Source organism: Falco naumanni, chromosome 9 (genome assembly GCF_017639655.2).
Source record: "Falco naumanni isolate bFalNau1 chromosome 9, bFalNau1.pat, whole genome shotgun sequence".
Classification (NCBI taxonomy): Eukaryota; Metazoa; Chordata; class Aves; order Falconiformes; family Falconidae; genus Falco; species Falco naumanni.
This window is the reverse complement of record NC_054062.1, coordinates 11,413,798-11,436,766: the sequence shown is the minus strand read 5'-3', so window position 1 is coordinate 11,436,766 and position 22,969 is coordinate 11,413,798. Positions and strand designations below refer to the sequence as shown.

Genomic DNA, 22,969 nt, shown 5'->3' with positions numbered 1-22,969 from the left:
GAGCCTCGGAAAAACAGCTGCAGCCACACAGGCTCTTTTGAACTCAAAAACGTGGGTGAAGTTGTGTCTATTCAAGTTACGCACAATGAGCTCAGCACCTTCCCTCCAGTCCCCCATCCCCCCAGGACCCAAGCCCAGCCGAGCCACCCGCAGCCACTGCCCACGCTGCGCCCATGCGCTCATTAGCCCAGGGCGTTAATCAAGTGCTGCTCTTCACTGCGGTCCATCGATGCCTGCCAGAGGCAGCCCCGCACAGCACTGCCGCACCTCCTTCTAATGAAGCACCACTGAGTAATTGTGGGTATTATCCACTCTGTTTACATCTTTTAAAACCATTTTGCTACAAGCCACGTCAAATCGGCAAGCTTTTCATACTGAGGGCGGCTGAAGTTGATGCTTCTCACTATGGCTTTAATAGGGGGTTATTTGATGATTATTAGTCTTTTGCTCATTACCATGCACTGTGAAAGCCATCTGAAGAACGCTGTCCCATTGCTGACACACACAGCAAGCTCCCAGAAGAATTAGAAGTCAATACTAGATCCTCCAATCTATTATCCTGCAGTTCGGAATCAAGATTGATGGATCATTCGTGATTCGGTGCAGACGAGCCGCGTTTTCTCGGGGCAGGGCTCTGCCACACTGCGTGGGCTGGCTCTGCAGCAGCAGGGCACGGCCCGGTGCAGGGGCAGCCCCAGGCCACCCCCTCGGGCACCCTGGCAGTGGGCTGCAGCCAGGGGTCTCCTACCAAAGCCTCATTGCCATCAACACAGGTCCAAGTGTTAAGCAACGCAGGACACATCAAGATAAACTTAAGTACCACCAGGCCAATATATTTTTCAGGAAGCTCTTCCAGAAGCATTTATCAGATATACAGAGTCTTAAGGATGGCAAAACAGAATACGTGAAGGTACCCAAATTACACAGAGGGACACAACGAACTGAGTACATAGCTCCCAAAAAAATCTCAGAAAATTCCGAGCTGGTTCAGTTTTCTGTCTGTAATGCTTCTTGTGATGCAGCTTGAGGTATTTGCTGTGCCGGTGACATTTACTGTGCTTTGCTGCAGGCTGAGCATGAGGAATTACGCCTTTAACAGCTGCACAAAACAGTGGGTTGGGGAACGGGCACACTTCTACTTCTCTGTGGTTTCACCACTATTATTAGTAGTAATGCTAAGTTATTCCTCATCAACCCCACAGACCTGAGGCTGAAGCGTCGCCTGACAGGCTTGTGAATGAAGCCACAACAGCCGGGCAGGAGCGCTGACATCCCCCTGCTCACAGCCTTTTGGAATTTTTTGAAGGAAAAAGGTGATGTTGTATCGCTGTTACTTCACTACTGTCATAACAGTAAAACAAGCAAATCAGTGGGGAAAAAAATTAATTACCAACTCCAATTAGAGACTCTGATCTCCAATTAGAGATTGATAGCAAACTGCTCTCAATCAGTTAAAACAAAACTGAAGAGCCCAGCACACAAGATTGTTCCAAGAAAAAACACTAATGGGCACATTAGGAAAGGCACAGAAGGCAATCAAGGGTTAAACAAGGTCTCCGAGATTTCAATACAAACATCAATAATGCCAGTAAGGTTGAAAGGGGTTTTTCAATTCCCATTAACTTTTCTTTCCAAGTCTAGTTAAACAGTCACGTGCAAAAGGGGAAGAACGAGAAGGAAACACGGTGGGGTTTTGGGGTGGTAAATGCAGGGAATGAAAATGGCAAGAGAGCATGCACACATGGCGACTGCGACAGTCAGGTCTGTAGGGGTCGTGACCACAGGCGCTCCAAACATCTCACTAACAGCAGTTTGTGATGCTATGTTGGGGTTTGCTCCTGACATTTTGATTAGAGCAATTACCACAGGACAGCTAGATCTCCATTTAAAATGACCACCATGCAGTACGACTGGTTAAAAATATATATATAGGAATCACTGTTAGTGTTTAAATTGATCGTCTTGCCAGAACTGCTAAAGTCATTGCTTGTAGCTATATTCTGGGAATTAACAACTTATTTTTATCCCCTCCAAGTTATCTTGCTGACAGATATCTACAGGAAGTGAGGGATGAAGACAGTTATTACTATATTGATAAGATTTAATAAAAATCACTGTATGATTATCAATGTCAAAGTTAAGTGGTGCTATGTGGCATCACATCCCAAACCCCTCAATGTTCCCTAAGTGGATTCTAGTGGACACGCATGTCTCTGAAGGCAATTTGTACATTAAATCTCTCTGCAGCTTATCTACACAATCTATCTGGAGAAATATCAGAAGTGACTCATCACCCAATACGCATCGCTTCCTTACTTTTAAGCCAAATGGAAAAACATTTGCATTATAAGAAATTAGCAAAGATAAAATACAGCTCCTTCAAAGACATACGAATTTGATTTTTAATTTTCCAAATTCTACAAAGTTTAAAAAGTCAAGTAGCTGTTTCTGTACTGAACACAGAATTGGTAACTGTCCAGTCCTCCTTGGAATTTGCAAGATCTTAGAGCTCCTGTTCCCAAAGCTAAGGCTTACCTACGTAGGAAGTAAATTTAAAAACGCTTCACATGCCAAATATTTCACATGTTACTACAGTACTGCTACTCCTACCAGAGAATTATGTTTAGTGCACAATTAAGTCAGCTTCTTGAAATATAAGGAGTACCAAGACTACTGCGCCATAAGGGGACCATATTGCCTGCAACAAAAACATATCTTAGCACAACGCTAAATATTTCTCTCTGCATAAATCTGGAATCCCATCCCAGCAGAGCTCAGCCTCCAAAACGACTCCAAGCAGCCTGACGGAGAAGCTGCACACGACAGCAGCAGGCGAGTAGCGGTGTCCAACTTGGGCAGCTTTCGTGCTGCCAGACTTGGGAAGTCCAACCCACGTGGCAGGGCCAAAGTTCTGGACTCGGCAGAGCTGACGCTGAGACCCCTCTCCAGGCCAGGCCCCCTGCATGAAGCATACCTGGAACTGTTCAGCGTCACGAGCCACTGGGAGCTCGGGCGTTCTATTCCCTGCTCCCACGGCAGAGCGTCCCAGTTCCTTCCCAAACGCCACAGCAGACCCAGGTACACACAGCTACACTGGATCATTCCGGTTTTCAGTACCTCATTAGAAGCGTTACAGGCAAAACCATCCTTCATAAAAAAATACCAGCCTGTTAATGGTACGTTGCTGCCACTTCAGGAATTATTAAAAGTCTCTTGAATTCTTTCAACTAGAGGTAATGAGAATTTGAGGATGGGCACAAAGTCACTCAATTTAAGCTCACAATTTTCCAAATCTTTTTGACCAAGTACTTAGTAGGGTATCTTACTCGCATCTCTCCATTTCTCTCCCTCCCATCCCATGGAATTCTAACAATAAAACAGTGATACCACCCCATCGGGCTCCAGTGTCTCCACCAAAGTGGATCTTCCCTTCAGCGTATCTAGTGGCCATTTGCTCCGACACTAGCAAGGCCGATGCCGGGACTTCACACTGCTTATGGTGACTTGCGGGGTATTTAACCCAGGCACCCAGACAAATCTTTTTTCCTTAACGAAACCCTGTGCCACCTGACAGGGACAGGACAGTCAGCAGCTGCGAGCAGGCTGGCTGAAGCACTGCGGAGATAGGGTTTTTGGATGGATGCTGCTAGGAATATAAAAAGAATGGACAGTTTTGGGATTTTGTTCCTCTCCAAGAGTATTTTTTGGACCACACCTGAGTCTGTAACTGTATGAGGGCTGCTGTGCTGCTGTCTTACATGCGAGAAGCAAAGGGCTGCTGGAGTCAAGCCTCCAAGACTGCTCAAACCCCTTCAGCAGGATCTTAATCCATTTATTTCACTGAGTTCCCAGTGCCAATCTCCCACTGGAGATGCAGACCACCCAGCGCTCTGACACTCCGCCAACAGTAAACCAGCACCTATCGAACTGCACGGCTCAGGGCTTGGAACACACGGGGGGCAGCGCGCTACCTCGCTGAGCAAGCGTTTAGTTGTATCAGATGAGTTCTCCTCAGAAGTACGTAACAGTGACAAGCTCTGAACACCTGCTGGGAAGACCAGTGTTAGGGAAAAATTTACTTTTATACCATCTTTCCTAAAATATTTAATCAACTAGCTGAAGTACATGCCTAACCACAGTAGTTTTCACATCTGATGTGCTCACAAAATTAAGTACATTTCTCTAATTCCATGTGGTTATGAGAAGCTGTAGTGAGAAGCAAAATGTCATCAGTTCACATAATATATCAACCAAAGAGGATGCAAACAATATTCTTATTACTAAATATCCCAGAGATTTTAAATTCTCTGGGCTGGGATAAAAGCCTTCTAAACGCTGACATGCACTGTCACTTGAATTCAAAGATGCATACATCTAAAAAAAGATTTGCGATTAGATTATAAATGAGTGCAAGACTGTTCAATACGCTCTGATCCCTGCTAAAAATGAAATCACAGAACTCAAAGTACTGTTACAAAATCATAGCACTTATCTTCAAAATATACGTAATAGCTTCTAAGGAAAAGTTGCACACTAAGCATGTCGTTCACACAAAGCATGCCTGCTTTGTATCTGCGTTTAGCTAGAAGACAATGTACAATCAGAAAATATTCCAGCTGTACCCTAATAAAGTTAGAGAAACTGATTTCACATTACATAAAAACCTCTATTTTTCTTTACTGAAAGCTCCCAAAATTAAAATATTCCAACTGGTTAGAATTCAACAAACCAGTAGCTACCATTCAAGTGAATGTGCTGTTTCTACAACAAATGCAGTATATTCAGGAGAAGCTATGAATATGCTGCCCTACTAACAGCTCTGCTCACAGCAGGAAGCAAAAAAATGCAGTTATCAGGCGTGTTTATGTCTATACCCTCAACAGCTACTGCGACCTCCTAAATTAACTTTGTGCAAGTACTGTGCTGTATGGCACAATCCCTTTGTTGTTCATGCTCAAGAAGCACATGATGAGCACAAAAAGAGGTAACTCTTCATAAGGTTCCTCAACAATCGAGCTGAAGTAAGTCTGACCTGTATGGCACTGTGTGCTACAAAACCAACCTGGGGAAAAAAAGTTAGAAGATACTTGCCTCATACAATAAACAGCCCAAAGACCAGATATCAGATTTAAAGTTATAGCCGTTTTCATGTATTCTTTCTGGGGACATATAGTATGGAGTTCCCACTGTAAAAAAAAACAAACAAAAAAATGAGGAGTTATCATCTTAAAAAGTGACTGTGCAACTCATTAATACCGCAGTTCAACTTCATTAAAGGATTAGGTTTAGCACAAATAGCTCATCAGAAGAGATCGGTACAAAAATTTGGAAACATAATGGTTTTGAAGGCGTAGAACCAAAGATACCATTTAGATAGAGGACTGGTGAACATAACTGAAAAGTTCTGTATTTCTGAAATTTGAGGAACATTTTCTTTCCCTTCCAGTCTTCCAGGTACCTTCAGAATGTCTCAGATGGACAGAGCAGTCGTAAAGGACCATCCTCCTTTGGTTCACACAACAGCACTGAAACTGCAAGTCAGATGTCATGGATGTGCTCTGCTAAAACAGCTCCCGTGAGCACATCACCTGCACGGTCCCCTGACAAGCGGCACAAGCAGCATGACAGGGCGGATCCAGGTACGAGGGGGGACCCTTTGTAAGGGTTCAGGAGACCATTTACTGCAGCAAAGAAACATGTAACAAGCCCAGCACCAGACAGGCATTAAAAAACTTTCTGAAAGAACCAAGATAGTAATTCCAAACTTTAAAATGCTGCTCCAACTTGCAGTCACATCAGAAGCTGTGGGATTTCTATGTACTTCCAGAACTCTGTATTTTATCAAAAGAAATTTACGCCAGCATTTTGGACAGAAGTTACAGGAAATTATTAATAAATTCCTTACCTTAAAAAAGTTCTTTTTTAAATCCTAAATAAGTTTCAGTTGTGGTACTGAAAATACAAGACATCCTGGCAGTCTCAACTACATCAAATAATCCTCAGATACATCATTTATTAAAACATCCAAGGACTGTATATGCTCTCTTTTCTCCTGCTTCCCCTGCTTGCCTGTCCCCTGTCAGGTTTGTTTTTTGTTTTTTCTTTCGGCATTCCAGTGTACCCTTCTCCTAATTAAAGACCTTTCCACACAAGATGGCAAATGTTTAATTTGCCTTTAACATTCAGTTTACAATTTTTCCATTTGAAATGCTTCCTGCAGACAGCTGGAAGACTAATAAGCAGATGAAGGATGGTGTTAGAGGTGGAGGGGGAAGAACAGCCACCACGTTCCCCCAAAGTTCCTAAGGAGGGGTTTGCGCACTGTAGGAAACAAATGAGTTGTGGGGCAGAAAGCAACAGCTTCCTGAAAGGCGAAAATCAACCCCCATCAAGTGCACAGACGACCCGGCATAAAGCTGCTGCTGTCAGCACGATGCCTGAGCAAGACAAGTTTTGGGGCGCCTCTAGTTTAGACCATGTCATGCTCAGCATACATGTGAATCCAAATCTTAATTGCATTCCTCTGTCATCCAGAAAACCTAAACACAGGCCAGAATCCCTTTGATACAGGCACCACAGGTAGCCTGTCCCCACAGGACAAAGAGATGTTTACAGCCCCAGAGAATTCTTGGTACTCTATCAACCAAGCCACAGAGCAACAGACAGAGGAGTCAGGCAATGCTCTCCGTTCTCAGCGGAGCAGCGTCCTAACAGAAGCAGGAAATCGGAGAAATGCAAAAATATCCTAGGTTATTTAGCCAAAACAAAGAGCACCGATTTGAAATTAGTACCACCAATGCTAGCATGCAATTATGCAATTTACTGCAGAGCATCCCCAACATCCCCCCTTATGCTGGTCTTGCTGGAAGTATGGATGCCATATGCAACACAACCTCCCAGTTTACCCCATCACTAAAGTCTCTACCGTATCAGCCTTCCAAAGCCCAAAGTTTTCTGTGGGGTAAACTGAGATCATATCTCACAAGCCACTCCACCTTAAAATACTCAAGGCATTTTATTTCTCTGGGGTGAAAACTGGGCAGCTTAACTCAAAACAAAATCAACAACCACCCCCCCTGCCCCCAACCAACACCTTTCAATCTTTATTCTACATTTTTGTCATGCATCTATATGCCCAAATCTTGAGTCTACCAAACCTCAACAATTTTTACCTAGAGCTAGTCAGAAACGGAGCATATATTGTGAAATCAATCCTACGGCATCCGTGTGAAACGTAAGACGTCACAGGAATATGTATCTAAAAATCTTCTCACCAAAGCAGAACCAGTAACCAAGAGAGGGGACCACCGCCCTGACTGGCTCATTTATCTGGTCCCCCAGGATTTTCACTAACCTGCTGCCCCTGTATGATAAACTCAGCTTGTGTTTGCAGGTCATTCAAATAAGAAATGTCTTCATTTTCAATGTGAGAGCAGCCTAATGAGAAATTGCATTTCTGCAAATTCTATACAAACTACAACACAAGAAAAATACCACATGGAGATTATTATATTTCCCTGGTCAGCAATATCATATCCAGCCCAGGAGCATGCCAAACTGACACTGTCCCAGATCTGGCTGGTTTTAATTGCCAGTGAAAGGCCTCTGCATATGGATGAGACCGGAGTTCTGTTAATAGTAATATTTAACAGACTGCACAGAGTAACTTCACAAACACCAAGAGCAGGCAGGACTCAATTCAAAGTGCCCAACAAGGTTTTCCATGGATGCCTCCCATGTGCATGCAAGATGCACACAACAGACAGCACAGCTCTCCACACAATTTGTACACACATTTGCCAGATTTCTGCACAAGAACTGACTGGGTTGGAATAGCACTGCTCCATTTTCCTGCTTAAAAACATGCGGCTGCAGAAGAAATGGCGATTCATTACGTGAAGTTCCTGAAGACCGTTTTGGAAGTCCCCACTGAACACCAGTAAGACATTTCCCTGCCTTCAGCTACCCACTGCTGTGGCTTTTCTCGGACTGCCAGGAGAGCTAACCAAGCAGCCGAAGCAGAATACGTGCCAGCCCTCCACTGACAGCGGGTACACGAGCTGAGCACGGGCGGGCAGCACTCCATGGCAGGAGGGAACATCGAGGTCACTCCTACTTACTCCCCAAAGTCTTCATGCTTCAGAGTGCTGGTGCCAGGGGCGGCCTCCAGCCGTAGCTGCTCTTGCAATCAGTTATTCTGGGTCACTGCGCCACAAGCTCGGAGCAAATAACAAAATGTGGGGTCTAAAGTTATGGCCTTGCCTTCCATGTTAGCAGGGGTCTGCTCGGTAGGCTAAAACTGTCGTTTCAGATAATGCCTTAAAACGACCTTCGATCAAAGCAGAATGACAGGCTTTATGACACGGATGAGTGCGTTACAGTCTGTATTTGATTTTCTGCGTATTAGTCTGTTCCATTACATTAATGGGTCCATGAAGCAGTCCACCCCGAGCTGACTTCCTCGAGTCCACCTTGCACATTTACCTACCATTACTGCAGTGTTGCCAGCAAATGTACAAACACGCAGGGCTCTGCGTTTCAAAACCGATGCATTAATTTTTAAATAACTGTCATGATAAAAGACTGACAAGTCCAATTCTCTTTATGGCCTGTCCAACATTACGTGGGAATCTCCTGTAATGAGCATCTTCTAGAAAACCGCACAAGGCTTCCAGTGCAATCAGTCAGGGCTCGCCATTGCATTACATTAGTCAATTTGACAAGAATGGTCTAATCGGAGACTATTAATCAGAAACTTTCTTTGGCATTTGCCCTGCTGAAAATACAAAATATTGTTCAGATTCAATATTAATCACCAGGTGGTAGAGTAATGCCTTTAAAGTTATACAAGCTGCAAAACGTAGAGAAGATTATGACTAAGTAAGCATCTTCCCATTCTATTTCTGAAAGTCAGAACACTTCACTCGAATATCAGCCTACCGCAGCGATACCAGAACAACATTCCTTCCCCCTCTCCCCTGCACTGCCTGTGTGCTCAGCAACAACACCCACACGGCCCAGGACAGCTCTGGGATATCTGCAACACCCAAATTTGGGAAATGCTAGCTATTCCCAGTTAGATTAGGAACAAAGTCTCTTGTATCAGCAGAAAAACCACACAGGCAAAGGCAGTAAAGTCATTCCAGAAATAAAATTCAAATTCTTTCCTCTCATAACCAGTCCGAATTAAAAATCCCACCCGTGCAACTGCAGCGACCAGCGTGCACGGGCACTCTGCACTGAATCCTCACATCTGCCACAGCAACACCCTGGTGAAGAGCTGCCTTATGTTGAACTCAGCAAGTCTTTCACTACACAGGGAACAGCACGCTCACCCGTTTTGAAAACATGTTTCAGCTTGACTCAGAGGAGTTTTGTTGTTGTGACAGTGGCCAGGTTACCAGTACAGTCACATGCGGCACCGTTACCTTCCATCGGAGCTTCCCCCGTGCACACAGTTCAGCCAGGGATCAATGCTGCTTGCGAATTCATCCCTAGCTGCTCATCGGCAGGAACAAGAGAAAATCCGATTTGCACTTTCAGGAGGCTCTGTCAGAGTCTGTGGTACATTAAATTCAGTGAATGAGCCAAGTCTCTTGCAGCAGTGGTTCTCCCACACCTTTAGGCAAATTGTCATTAGACTGAAACCAGTGCGGAGTATTTCCAAATATTTTAATAGGCTCTGTATGGGTTGGGGTTTTTTAAATGTTATAAAAAATAAGCATCTCTTTATATTAATGAAACTCCATGGCCGTATTTGGCTGCAAAGTACAATAAAAAGTGATAAGGAAAGCTTTTATTGTTCCGCCTTCACCAGTACCTTCCAGCTGATCTTTTAATACTGAGCCGAACAGTGTTTCTGAATCTATCACTTTTCTTTCTCACAGCAGGGAAGAGTTCTGAATATGAAAGAACCTAACAAATTCTGACCTTTCTTGTATCTTTACCGAGTATTCCCAGTTTCAAACCAAGAGATATCAGAGCGCAACACAGGCCTCAAAGGGGTAATACTGATTAAAGCATTCCTTCATTCTAGAGATGTTCCACTCCTGTCAAAACAAACTTTGCAATGTTTTGAAATACTTGTGATTTTTGAAACATGCTCATTACAAATGAAAAAGGCAGAGAACTATGCTCAAAAAACTGAGATGCTATCCATGAATAACAAAAAACCACCCAGTTTTAAAAATAATAATTATAAAGTATTTCCAGAACTACTAGCTTAGCTTTAACATATAAGACACACTATTACATATTCCATGAACATTACATATAGTAAAGAAAAATCTTGTAGTGTGTTTTAATAACATCCAGTGGTGCAAACACAGTAGGGAAGCAATTCTACTTGAAAATGAAAGTCCACAACTCTCACCTGTCTCATGTCTCCAGACAAGCTTGTAGGTTACCAAGAAAAATTTACAATGTTACCTAAAAGGGGTCTAGTTCCTAAGTTTCTGTTTCTAACCATTTGCGTTACTTGGGCTGAACTTCCAACAAGAAGGCTGAGGTCTTTTCCCAGAAGGAGAATTTGGGAATTAGATCAACTTTTGGGTGTTAGCTAAAAGTGAAACAGTGGTCAAAGGCACAAAAATATACTTCAAACTGCTTGAAACCTCAGTGTGAGGTACCCCCACTAATTAGGGGGGGAAGAAAAAAGGATTAATTCTACTTATTCTTACAAAAGAGAATAAATACTTTGTGCGTAATATTGCAGCTGCTCTTAACAGACCTGTTGCTTTAAGATCTGTTTTTTCTTATTAAGATTTAATTATATATATAACCCTACCAAGGTCCTTAAGAGTTTTGGGGTTTGTTTGTTGGGGGGTATTTTTGTGGGTTTTTTTAATTTATTTTTTGTTCTGGTTTTTTTCCTGGTTTGAAAACAACACACCTGCAGTAACTCTGCACCAATCTTTTCTTCCACAAATTCTGTACTACACAGGCACAGACCAAAAGGCCAAAATTTCTCAAAATGCACAGAATATTGGCTGTTGAAATTTTAGGCAGATTTCTTGTCTCCATTTTTTCTTAAGTTCTGCTCACCAGCCCCTGGAAGTACTGTGATTTTGTTTCAAACTGCAAACTAGCTTGGCAAGCAAAAAGAAAAGAGAAAGACAAACAGTCCATTTATAAAAGAGCTCTTCTCACGACTGCAGTTACCCATGTTCACCCTCATACCCACCAAGAAACCACAGGGAACGTGCAACACCCCACGTACTCCAGTCCACAGCTATTTCAATGTTCTAAACTGGGAAGCTTTGACTTATACGCATCCCCCAAAAGAAAAATCTGCTCCAAGTTTATTCTTGTCCAAGAATAAATAATAAATCATCTGCTCCAAAACACAACTATTCTGTGTAAATTTTTTTTGTTGTTGTTTTGTTTTGCTTTGGATAATGCCAAGTTTATTTGGCTAAAAATGGGTATTATACCACTTAGTAAAGTTATCCATTTTATTACTAATGGAAATTATTTGTATTTATTACAGCTCCTAGTAAAACAAAACCTACCAGCTTACTGTTAAATTTTCCAAAGTCTAAACAGTTTTTAAATATGCTCTGCTTTTTATAATTTTTGACTTAACACTAAGTTTTATAGCAAAGTTGTGACTTAAGCTTTCTAACAAGCGTATCAGAACAGCCTTAACTGACACGATACTCCTCTGGATACCCTCCTCAGAGATCAACAAATAAATTAATAGGCACAATCAAACATTAAAACCAGACAGAAATACTACTAGCCCTATTAAATCTTGAATGAAAGCAACGATACCTGGCAGCCCATCACACACCAGGTACGGTAACATCAACCCAAACTGCGTGGTGTCGCACACCCCTGCTGCAGCACCCAGATGTCATTGCGCCACTGCTGGGTGCAAAGCCCTGGGTTAAGTACAGCCATTTTCTGTAGTGAAACAGCCTGTCGGACAGGTATCACATGGCTCCTCTGGGGAATAAAAATAACTATGCAAATGAAAGAAAGGAGAAAAAGAAAAAAAAGACTACAAATGTAGTAAAACGCTTGCATTATAAACTGCAAAAGAACAGGCTGTAAAAGTTTTTCAAGAAAATAGTAAGCACTACTGAAAACAAAAAAGGAAAAAAGCATTCCTCCTCACTTCGTGCTGAATCGCTCCCCCCCCCCCCCTTTCCCACTCCCTCCTACGCCCCTCAATAAAATGAATTTTCTGTGATATGTGAGTCTACCTCCATTAAACTAAGCCCTGGAGCTTCTGCTACAGGGGAGCTTAAATTAGGAAAGGAAGGACGGTAAGCTACCATGTTGTAAAGAGAAGTAGTAAAATTCACCTTAGCTACACTCATTACCTTTACAACACGGGAGTTTTCTGGCAAGGCTTGTGCATGAAGAACCCTCCCCCATGGAAAAGTATCTCCTGTCTTCTCTCACCAGTCACACAGGGAAAAGGGAAAGCGGCAGAAGAGGTGCCACCTGGTGAATTCACCTACACCCTCCAGCCCACGGCTGTTTCCTGGGGTTTATCACCCATCCCACAACACTGCTGCCTTCCCTAACACAGTTCTGTTACTCGGTGAGACAGGAGGTGTCCACGTTTCCCCTCCCGCAGGTCTGCCTGTGGAGGTTTTCCAGGGGCCAGGGCTTTCCCTGCCCCACGGTCGCTTGCTGCCCCAGCGATGCTCCCAAGCGGCCGTGCCGCTGGCCAGGCATCCTGCCACTGCTCCGAGAAAGGCACTCGCCTGCATCTCATGAGCTGTGTATGGGCAAATCTTTCATTTTTCTTTCATTACCCCGGCATGTACTGTCACTTAATTTTTATGTATGCAATCCTTCCTGACAAATATGATCTGCTGCCTGGTAATTCATCTGACGTTCATTCTGTTCCTTGCTCTAATTACGGCTCCCATTCCTGACACGGCGGCGGCCGTGCTGCCACAGCCCGGTGGTACACCTGTCAGACGGGTCGTGGTACTGCCTAATGCCCTTTTATGCCAGTCTGATGCTAGCAAATACAAGGAAAGAAAAAAAAAATTAGATGAATATATTTGCATAAGCCACGCATTCAATTCATGGGTCAGCAGCCAGAGAAATGATGGTTCAGGGTGGTTGCCAGGGCAACGTGGCTACGGGAAGTGCCCGGCATCACAGCCTGGGTCCACACGGGTACCGCACTCCGGTTTGCAGGGTGTTCATCACTCACAGCTACTTAAACAAATGTCTTAATTAAACCAAAACCAAGATCAGTAGATTTCCTGCTGTTACAAAACCTGTATGTCTGGCAAATTACCAACACACACACACACACAAAAAGGCAAAGAGCTTCAAGTCTGCATATTTTTTAATTGTTAAAGCCTTCTTTTTACTTGGATACAAGAGCCACTGGAAACGGTGATGTGTCCATCCCTCCCACACCACACCACCTTCAATATCACTCACTGCTGCTCCCTTACTGTTTTGCACCTTATTCACCTGTTTCCAGGATGCTGTTGATTTGATGAAGGGCAAGGTTCATGCAGAAGAGGCTTAACTCTTCCTACACGAGCCTTCTCAATTAAGAGAGAGCAACCCTGGTAAAGGTCACAAGCTTGGCTTACATGTGCAGCCAGTTTCCAAGCCCCAATTTATTCTTATTAATATAATAAGTGCAGCAGTCAAACTAGATAAGATCATATAATTACACATGATCATATTTTTTGCCTGTTCAGATGATGTGATTGTAACTTTCTGTGAAGAGGATTTATTTTAATCTATTAAGTGTAGTGTGTATATATCCTAGGATAGCTTTTGATGCAAAGGGAAATCTAGTGTTTTATTCAAGTCAATTATCTAAATGCCTGCCCCGCTTTTTAAGCACGCACAGAATAAGGTATGCATCTTCCTTTCTTGTCCACTGAGAAGCCCCAGTGCTGCTGGTGAGTATTATCAATTAAGTTTGTACTCATAGAAGAAACAAATGAGCAAGACTCACATTCAGTGGAAGCAACTGCACAAACAGTGAAACACCATGTTCCAAAATCTAGTCACAGTGCTAAATGTAAAAGAGCTTAAATACTGCACTAAAAGCCAAAGTTCCTTCCGTGCTGTAACACAGAAGTACCTTTGCGACTCAAAATAATTGAGACCCATTAATAAAACCAGAAAAATCAGCCACCTCTCCAGAGGCTACAGAGACAATTATGGAATACTTCATACTATAAGACTTACATAATTACTGTAAGAACTATATGTATAGTACACTTTTCTATAGCATTGTAGGTAATACCAATGGCAAAAATGAGGGAGAGAGGAACCCAGATGCCCTAAACCACTCAATTTCAATTCCCAGCAAAATGCTGGAAATATCATCATGCTACTTACAAACCACAAAAAACAGAACAAGAAACAAGTAATCACTATCATTATGACTGGTTCACAAGTATCATGACAAACGATAAATTTTTTTTTCCCATGATAATGTAAGAGTCTTCAGAGGGAAGGAAACACAAGCAACAGATGCATTACAACTTCAACGCTTTTATCAAGGGCTTATATAACTTTACTTATAAGCAAACTGTTAAATCTGTCTAAATGAAACTACTTAATGGATGCAAAATTGGTTGGAAAAGCAGTTTGCTAAAGTAGAATGCTACTTCAAGTGAAACCCTGCAAGACAGCCACTAGCTCTAGTTCTGTTCAACACGTGCATTAATATGGGGGACTGGCAATGCTTTTGCCTTTGTGGGTAACATGAAGGTGAGATAAACCAAAGCACTGCAGAGTACAGAATAAAAATTCAGAGTGATCACAAGTAGGAGAGTCTGGAAATGGGATACAGTTCAGTAAGAATAAAAGCAAGGTACTACACTTTGGCAAGAACAACTAGCTGCACTGACAGAAGAGCAGCAAAACAACCTTCAGATATGTGGAAAACATTAAGAAAACTTGGATATTTAAAGCCCAAGATGAGTTTACAGTGAAGTCCTTTTTTGGAACAGATGAACCCGGAGGGCTCTGAACACTGCCCTCACCTCAGATGACAGTCACAACCCCTGTTCAGGCTCAGATGGCCAACCAGCATCTGCTAAAAATGGTGGTGGTGCACCATGTAATTCCACGAAGCAGAGTGCAGGCAAATGTGCTGTCTGGACTGGAAAAGCTGCATTTGTTACGTTTCTTATAAATCATACACTTACCAGGCCAGACTTTCCAGAAAAAAAAAGATTAAACTGGCGTTTTAAAACAAAAAAATACTTATTAATTTCATATGAAGAGTATTTAAAACATGTTATCACAGAAAATATAGTATGTATCAAGCTTCCGTCATAGTAGGCCAACAGACATCATTTCTTTTGAACATCACAGCTGACAATGGTATGGCAGTGCTTGCTTAGCGTCTGTGAGTACCATCTTACCTAAGGAATGTGCTGCAGTGGTTTTAGAACTAAAAAAACGGCCTAATCCAAGATCTCCCAGCTTCACCACCCCTGTGGCTGTTATAAAGACGTTGGCTGGTTTTATATCTGCAAGAAGAAAAAGGTAAGAGGTCAAAGCCACAAAAGGTTACTTGGTTCTAATACTGCAATAGAAACATAGCCTGGAGCGCGCTCTGTACAAAAGAGGCTTGAGCAGAACAGTGTTTCTTTATACCTTTGATAGGCTGAATCTTCCAAGACTTCAAGCTCCACACACACACACACAAAAATCAGAGCATACTTCCCAGCACACAAGAAATACCAATGAGGGAAAAAGTAAGAAACAGCACAACAGAAGAGAGGCAACCTCTAACTGATGGAAATCAAGAGCAGTAAGTCTGTTTCTCTTTGGAAATGATCGTTTTCTACAAGAAACTGTACTGCCCACCATTGTCCCCTCACAGCAAAGGCTAATTACTGTCCCACATACATATACATGAGTTCTGGGCTCTATATACAGTCCAGTTTGTTCACAGAGTGTAAAAATTACCAGAACCCCAGTTTCTCAAGCAGTCATGTCAGGACTGAGTTAGTGAGGCTCACATTAAAGCAGACTAAAATGTGTGAGGCTCCAAATTTCAGCCACCAATTACAGACCTAATTCAGGTACAACTGATAAACTGCATCGGGATGTCTAAAGGAGGAAAAACAACATCACACTGCTGAAAAAAATAGTGAAGAATTCAGTACTTCAGAGCAAAAGGGAAATAACAAGGAGCAGAAATGGATATTGGTGTCTTTTGGGACATTTGCATTTCCTGGGTCAAGTCCTTCACAAAGGATTTATGCTGAAAGAATCACGGTAATTTTTGGATAGAGCTCAAAGTTATGAAAAGTTCTAAGACAAGAGATTCAAAAATAATTAATGAAAATAGAGAACAGGTTATGAGAGTGTGGGACATATTTGTATTAATCTTTCAGAAAAGCTTGCAAGACAGAAAACCTCTTCTAAGCCCTCTAAGGTCACAGTTAATATAATGAAGACTATCTTAGAGTTCACCGCATCCAGGAGTCTCAGCATTTTACTTCTGACACTCCTCTAATGGCAAGTTTGACACTTCTACTTAATATCAGCGTCTGGAATACAAAGCAGCTCATCTTCCTAATACCACACTCACTTCGGACTGAATCCTTTAACAATGAGGCAAAGAGACAGAAGGAGAAATCCATCTTGCAAGCTCCAGCCTCTCTAAACATGCATTGGCTGAACATCAGCATAATTGTTTTTGAATGTAGGCGCTTACTAATTGGAACATTATATTATTATTCAGTGAAAAGAGACTGAATTAATGTTACCTCTGTGCATCACCCTGCGGGAGTGCATGTGTTCAACTGCACTGCATAACTGCACAAAATATTTCCACACCGTCCTTTCCGGGATTAACCGTTTCTGCTTTTTAAAATACTGTGGGAGGAAATAAATAAAAGATCAGTGAAAAAGCAACATATTTGACTCGTTCCTGGACTTGTGTTAGGCAGCTGCAGGTTGCTCATGTCTTCCAGATCTGCAGCAGCATGACTTTTCTTCTGATTAGCTTTTAACTCCTTCTCTCTACATGTAAACTTCAGTGCAGTTCACTAATTAACAACTATTATGAAAAATATGCTTAAATAGGTTTGACATTTTTGAATGGACACCAATTATAATTACCATTAGTCTCCTTAATTACCCTGCAAAACATATGTAATGCCTCAAAACAATGAATGTCTCAAATATTTTGCCTTAAGTAACAAAAGATCATAAAAAAATCTTGTAAACATTCATTATTGTACAATCTATTAACAACAATAAGGTAATCTGTTCCTCCTTTTTAAAAGATGGCTAGAGCATCAATAAAGTATCCGTGTTTCTTCTGTGATCAGGTAGAATAATACATTCTATTTCATGTATAATAGGAATACTAAATCAACCAAACTATCTCTAGTGAGACAAAAAGACACTACTGATCAGGAGACATACAGATCTGGAAAAAGATCATTTTGTGTGCATTTATGCAGTGCCAACTATAGCTGAGTCTGGATTCAGTGGACCTCTGGGTACTAATAGCTCTCAAATAAAATAATTGTAAGCATAATGCACACAATATGAAGGAGTGCAGCACGGTGATGGTTCCCTGGAATACTGAAGTTGTCCTCCCCAGCAACTTATTACAGGAATAAATAAGCAGCTGCATGCTTCAGCAAAGGGTAAACATTATGTACCTTCAGCTATTCTTTTACCATTTCAGAAATACGCAACAGCCATATACATCACATGGAAAGCATGACTGCCTCCTCTGAGGCACCCCAAAAATCACACTACTTCGAATTACTGGTCCCCGACTTCTCATTGCTTCTCCCTGTGCTAGACCACTGAGCTACTTCATCCGGAGCATTAACAAAATACACATGTAATACACTTCCAGAAGTTTATTTATCCTCATCCTTTGATATACAAGGTGTCACTGGATAACAACTAGCTCTGAAACACTGTACACCCTTCTAGCACACTGCAACTGCATCTTTTGCATCATACCCTTGAGAATTTCCACCAGCAGCATGCAAGAGCAAGAATAAAGGAAGGAAATTCGTCATTGCCCCTTTCTGCATCTTGTGCTTTTTCGTCTCAGTAGAGACATCTGATGTCCATTGTCACATTTTATATTTTATGTGAAGTGCTGTTACTGGTTCGTGTTTGACTCAAGTAATGGCAAATCTTCTTTTGCAGATCAGCTGTGAAGGGGCACAACCCTGCAATTCCCCAGGCAGCAAACCTGACAGATTGCAACAGTTTCAAACCAAAACTTGATAGAGAGCTCAGAGAAATTACAGAGGGTGAGGGATAAAGTGTTATATACACAATAAAATTCTTTAATTCTCATTGAAGTATTTAAGAGTGGACATGCAAGGCCACAAGTGATAAATTTCTAAATGTCATGTCCAATCAGATTCGCCTGACATTTACAAGAAAGTCCCAACTCTCCAGTGGGTTATCCTGCAGCACTCCCTTACATCAGCTTTACAATACCTCATAAATAATGCAGGCACCAGGGGCGTGACAAAGACAGTCCCTGTTTTTATCACTCTCGCACCTTCAGAGTGTTGTTACTGCTGTTCCTACCACCTCCTGGAAACTGAAAATCCTCACGTAAGCTTAAATTCCCAAGGGGTGGGGGTGGGGGCAGGCAGGCAAATTCCCCTTCCACAATTAAAGCTATATTTAGGACGAGACTTTTGTTACCTCTTCGTTTTAGGCGTCTGTCCATCCTGTCCCCGCCCCCCGCCCCCCCCCAATAAATAAATAAGGAATTCCAAGATTTGTACCAATAGGAAATCATCATTTATATGACCTTGAAAAAACCTAGTGCATCTTCTTTATGCCTGCAATAAACATGTGGGAAAACAGACCAGGCTGGGGAGCGCTGGCAGAAAGAACACAAGTTGCAGTGCTGTTCAAGTTATCAAACTAAGAATCTATAAATAATGTTTTGGAAAAAAGTAACTCCTGTTTATAAAATGACACAAAAAGTAATTTTAAAAAATTAAATAACCAATCTTGGTAGATAAATGAACATATTTATCAGTAGAGAATGTTTTAAACTAAAAACTGTAAGTGAAATAAATGCAAATATTTTATGTGATGGTATCTCAAAATTATGTAGGTAAAGCTTTTTATAAGTTAAGATTTAAAAATCAAGCAAAACACTTGCACACCCCAGGACAATCACAGCCCTAACTCCTGCTCTCACAGCTCTCGCTTTCTTTCCATCTTTAACCGCAACTACAAAAAGCCTGAGATAAACTGCAAGTTTCCCAGGATCTGTTGGGAAAAGGGTAAAACATACAAGAAGCCACAAGAAAACACCAAAAGACAAAAATACACGTGAGCTCTCCCCAGGCAGGACTAGCTCTGTCTCCACAAGGCCAAGTGAGCCCGCCCAGGACCCCGATGGCCGCCCAGGACCCCGATGGCCACGGCAGCAGGCTGTGGCTCCTGCTACTGAGCAGCTGTATCTGGAATTTTGGGGCTCTCCCCAGGAATGGCTCTGCCAACTGCCTGTTCCCAGCTCGCTCGCCCAGGGGGACTCTCCTGCGAGATGGAGCAGATTCTCATGGATACTGTAAATTTAGCCGTTGACTATGGACTAAATGGATAACTTGTTTGACAGCCTTTGGCCTAGTGCCTCACAGCTCTGCTGGCAAAGAAAACAAATCTGTTAATAAGATATTTTAACTGTGACAACAAGGAGGAGGAGAACTTTCCAAACATTCATTTATGATAATTACAGAATAATGATGGCAAAAAAACAGGTAAAACATGGAGAGAAGGTTGAGAGTGCTAACAAACATGATATAACACATCTGTTCTCACAAGGGATGTATGTCTAAAGATTAACATGTCAAAGAAAATATAAAAGCAGGTGGTAACAGCTTAACTAAAGCTGGTTTGCAGCAATACAAGTATTCCTAAGAGCAACATAAAAGAAGAACAAGTACTTGAAACATTTTCTCAAACCCAAATCCCCACTGCAAAGAAAGTCAATACACTTTCTTGAATGTCTTCAGAGTGGCAGACAGGCTATGTGAATAACAAATCTAACAATAATTAAATGTCCCCATCAATCACAGACTGGATAAATCAACCTTGCGAATAACACATACGTCCCACCAAATAATACAGAGGCTTGCTCCCTCCAGAAGCAATGACCAGAAGCAAGCAGCATAGCTTGGTGCATGTCAAACGCCACCAGGCACTTCAGTTTAGGCTCTGGAAGCACCCTGAGGGTGTGCAAAATTGCAAACAGAAAATAAAAGTGCTTCCAGTACAGATGTGCTTGCCCCCACTGCCACGTGTCTGCTTAACCATGGAAGTTTGTAGCACCTCCAGAATCAACACGTCCTTACCTTAATCATCTGAGAGAGATCACCAGCGTCAGCAAGTTCCAGGACAATGTTAAGTTCATTGTCTTCAATAAAAGAATCCAAATACTTAATTATATTGGGGTGGTTCAGTTGCTGCAGATAGAGGGAACGCAAGAAAGAAACTTAGAACGCTGTAGTAACAACTCCAAGATACAATACATGTACTGCTTTTGTAATCATTATGCAAAACAGTTCACAGTATGTGCAACTAGAAACTGTGCTCTGAGTTACTGTAGACAAATATCTTGTAAGAAATACAATGTATTGCAAGTACAGCATAATAAAGTGTCTTGAGTAAAGAGCAATATAGCCTAAAATAGCATGAAACAACCTTTCCCAATGTAAACTCACAAAATATTTAAAATCAACATCCTGAAAGAAGCTTTGTTAAGCAGTAACTGATCCCCACCCACCCCTTAAATATAAACAGACCCCCCCAATTGTTGATTACGGTACACCTTGACATCTCTTTGCTCCTTAGAACAGAATTAAATTAAAACTCTGATGGAAGCAAACAATGCACAAATTACATATGTCAGTTTATTTTTCTAATTATTTATGCTTGCCTCTTCAGTGATTACTTCTTTTCATTTCAGGTATAGCTTCCTATATTCACAACTGATATATTTTTTTTTTTCTCCTACATTTGTTAAAAAATGGCATCTTCTCAGATTGTTACATTTTACTCATGGGACTAAATTAAGAAACAGGCTCAAGAAATTAAAATTTGTTTTAATATTTTATGTCTGAATTTCTTAACGTGGAAAACTGTAATTGCTTAGAAGATAATGTACTATCTAGAGATCTCTTTGCTCATTTTGCTTTAGATTATCTTTCTCTTGTGCTCTTACAAATGCAGTAAATTTAGAAACTACTAAAGTGAGCATTTCATCTACTAAACAGCTGTGACTCAACTTGTCTGTTCCAGGGGTTACAAAGCCAAAAGAAACACTGTTATGATCCATCACGCTAATCACTCCTCTCTGCATGCACATTAGGGGATAGATTCTTCTTTGCAATGCCTCGACACTAGCACACATTAGCGTTAATGGGATCCATGTGCAGGCATCAGGAGAAGAACATTCCCACAAGCCCAAGCCTTAAATAAATAAATAAAAGTCACAGCCCACCATTTCTATAGAAATTTCTTTTAAATGTCTGCTCTCAGGTACCCTGACTGAAGATGAACTTTGAGTGAAAAAAAAGCACCAAACCCCTGAGAACAGCCCTTGGCCCTTAATGCACACCGGGGTGCCGTTCCCCCCCCCCCCCACACACACACGTGCACTATCGTGACAGAGCCAATGCCTGGGTACTGCTCTTGTGGATACAGGAGAGCCTAGGATTTAGGGGATGTTTTCTGTCCTCCTTAGGATGCTCTGCTGGGAACTCTCCCCAGAGTTCCCAAAGGCATCAAGGAGTTCAAGCAGTCAAACAAGCCTTTTCCTAACCCTCAGCACCGCATGCCAATAAAATACAAGAGCAAAACACTACAACTGCAACAGGGAACAAAAACCACACACTGCTGGGGCAGCTACTACACCAACATCTTCCCTGTCCTGACCCCAGCCTTTACTTAGTTTATTTTGTGTAACAAAGCCCAACTTGGTCAGACCCAAGCATTGCTTAACCAATACAAAGAATTTAAGTACCTTTTTTGTGAGACTGTACGCACATTTTCTGATGGTTTTTATTGACTTGAAGAAACCCATTAGATCTAAAAGAGGAATGTTTCTTCTATTACAGTGAAGTATAAAATTAAAAGCAAATAAACAAACCACCCATGCCATCATGCTCGCTTCTGTGGTAGCTCTTTTGATGAAGCGGTCTCCGAGGACTCCTCTCGCAGCAGCAAAAGCTGACGCCACCCTCTGCAGAAACCAAGCAGAGGGACGAGTGCCCCAGAAAGAGCCTTACTAGACTCTTCTCCGCTGGAAAACCCAGCAGACTGCCCATGACCTTTCAGAGGTGTGAATGCAGAAGTACACATTTTTTTCCTCTAATTCACTGACCCTTGAACACTGTTTTCCCAGCCAGCTAGGTAAACCACTATGGATAAGCCAAACTTCAATTCTCCACTCTTTCTTTCGTCAAAATTTTAAGTACATATATTGACTCTGGGTTGGGTTTTTTTAATAACTACTGTATATTCATGCAGCATGGAAAAAGCCACCTGAATTTTCTTCTGTATATTCATTCTCACCAATCCTCAAATGCACAAAACATTACAAACACTTTATCTTGGGTTAATGACATTTCCTATTTCTTTAATGCATCCTAAAAGTCCAATGGCAGTTAATGCCTGATGTGTATGCACAGCAGTGCTGTCAGCACGAGGCATGCAGAAGGGTAAGCCACCTCTAAATGAGTGGCTGTGGGTGCTGGCAGCCCAAATGCTGATTACAGCTGTATTACTGAGCTGCTTTGCCTAAACCTTTTCGCCAGAAATACACTGAAAGGAACATAAAATTTCATCTCGCTTCTGTTAAATTTTGAATAATTATAGCCCCTTTGTTCCTGATATAGAAGTCTTTGATCAAAACAAAGTACTTGGACAGGGATGGACTACAGTAAATCTATGCAACTCCTTCACAAACTCCTCAGTGGTCTACATTAAAAATAAAAACAACAAATAAAGA

The 22,969-nt window shown here is 41.8% G+C and overlaps 1 protein-coding gene across 2 annotated transcripts in view; it reads right to left on the bottom strand.

Annotated features, from left to right (window-relative positions):
* Positions 1–22,969, bottom strand: part of NEK6 (NIMA related kinase 6) — a 67,200-nt gene that overhangs the window by 5,558 nt on the left and 38,673 nt on the right. For both annotated transcript variants that reach the window (XM_040607346.1, XM_040607345.1), the window contains exons 5-8: positions 20,313–20,423; positions 16,725–16,833; positions 15,369–15,476; positions 5,092–5,186 (exon numbers count right to left, since the gene is read on the bottom strand). In XM_040607346.1, coding sequence (XP_040463280.1) covers positions 5,092–5,186; positions 15,369–15,476; positions 16,725–16,833; positions 20,313–20,423 — 423 coding nt within the window. The remainder of the gene's footprint in view (positions 1–5,091; positions 5,187–15,368; positions 15,477–16,724; positions 16,834–20,312; positions 20,424–22,969) is intronic.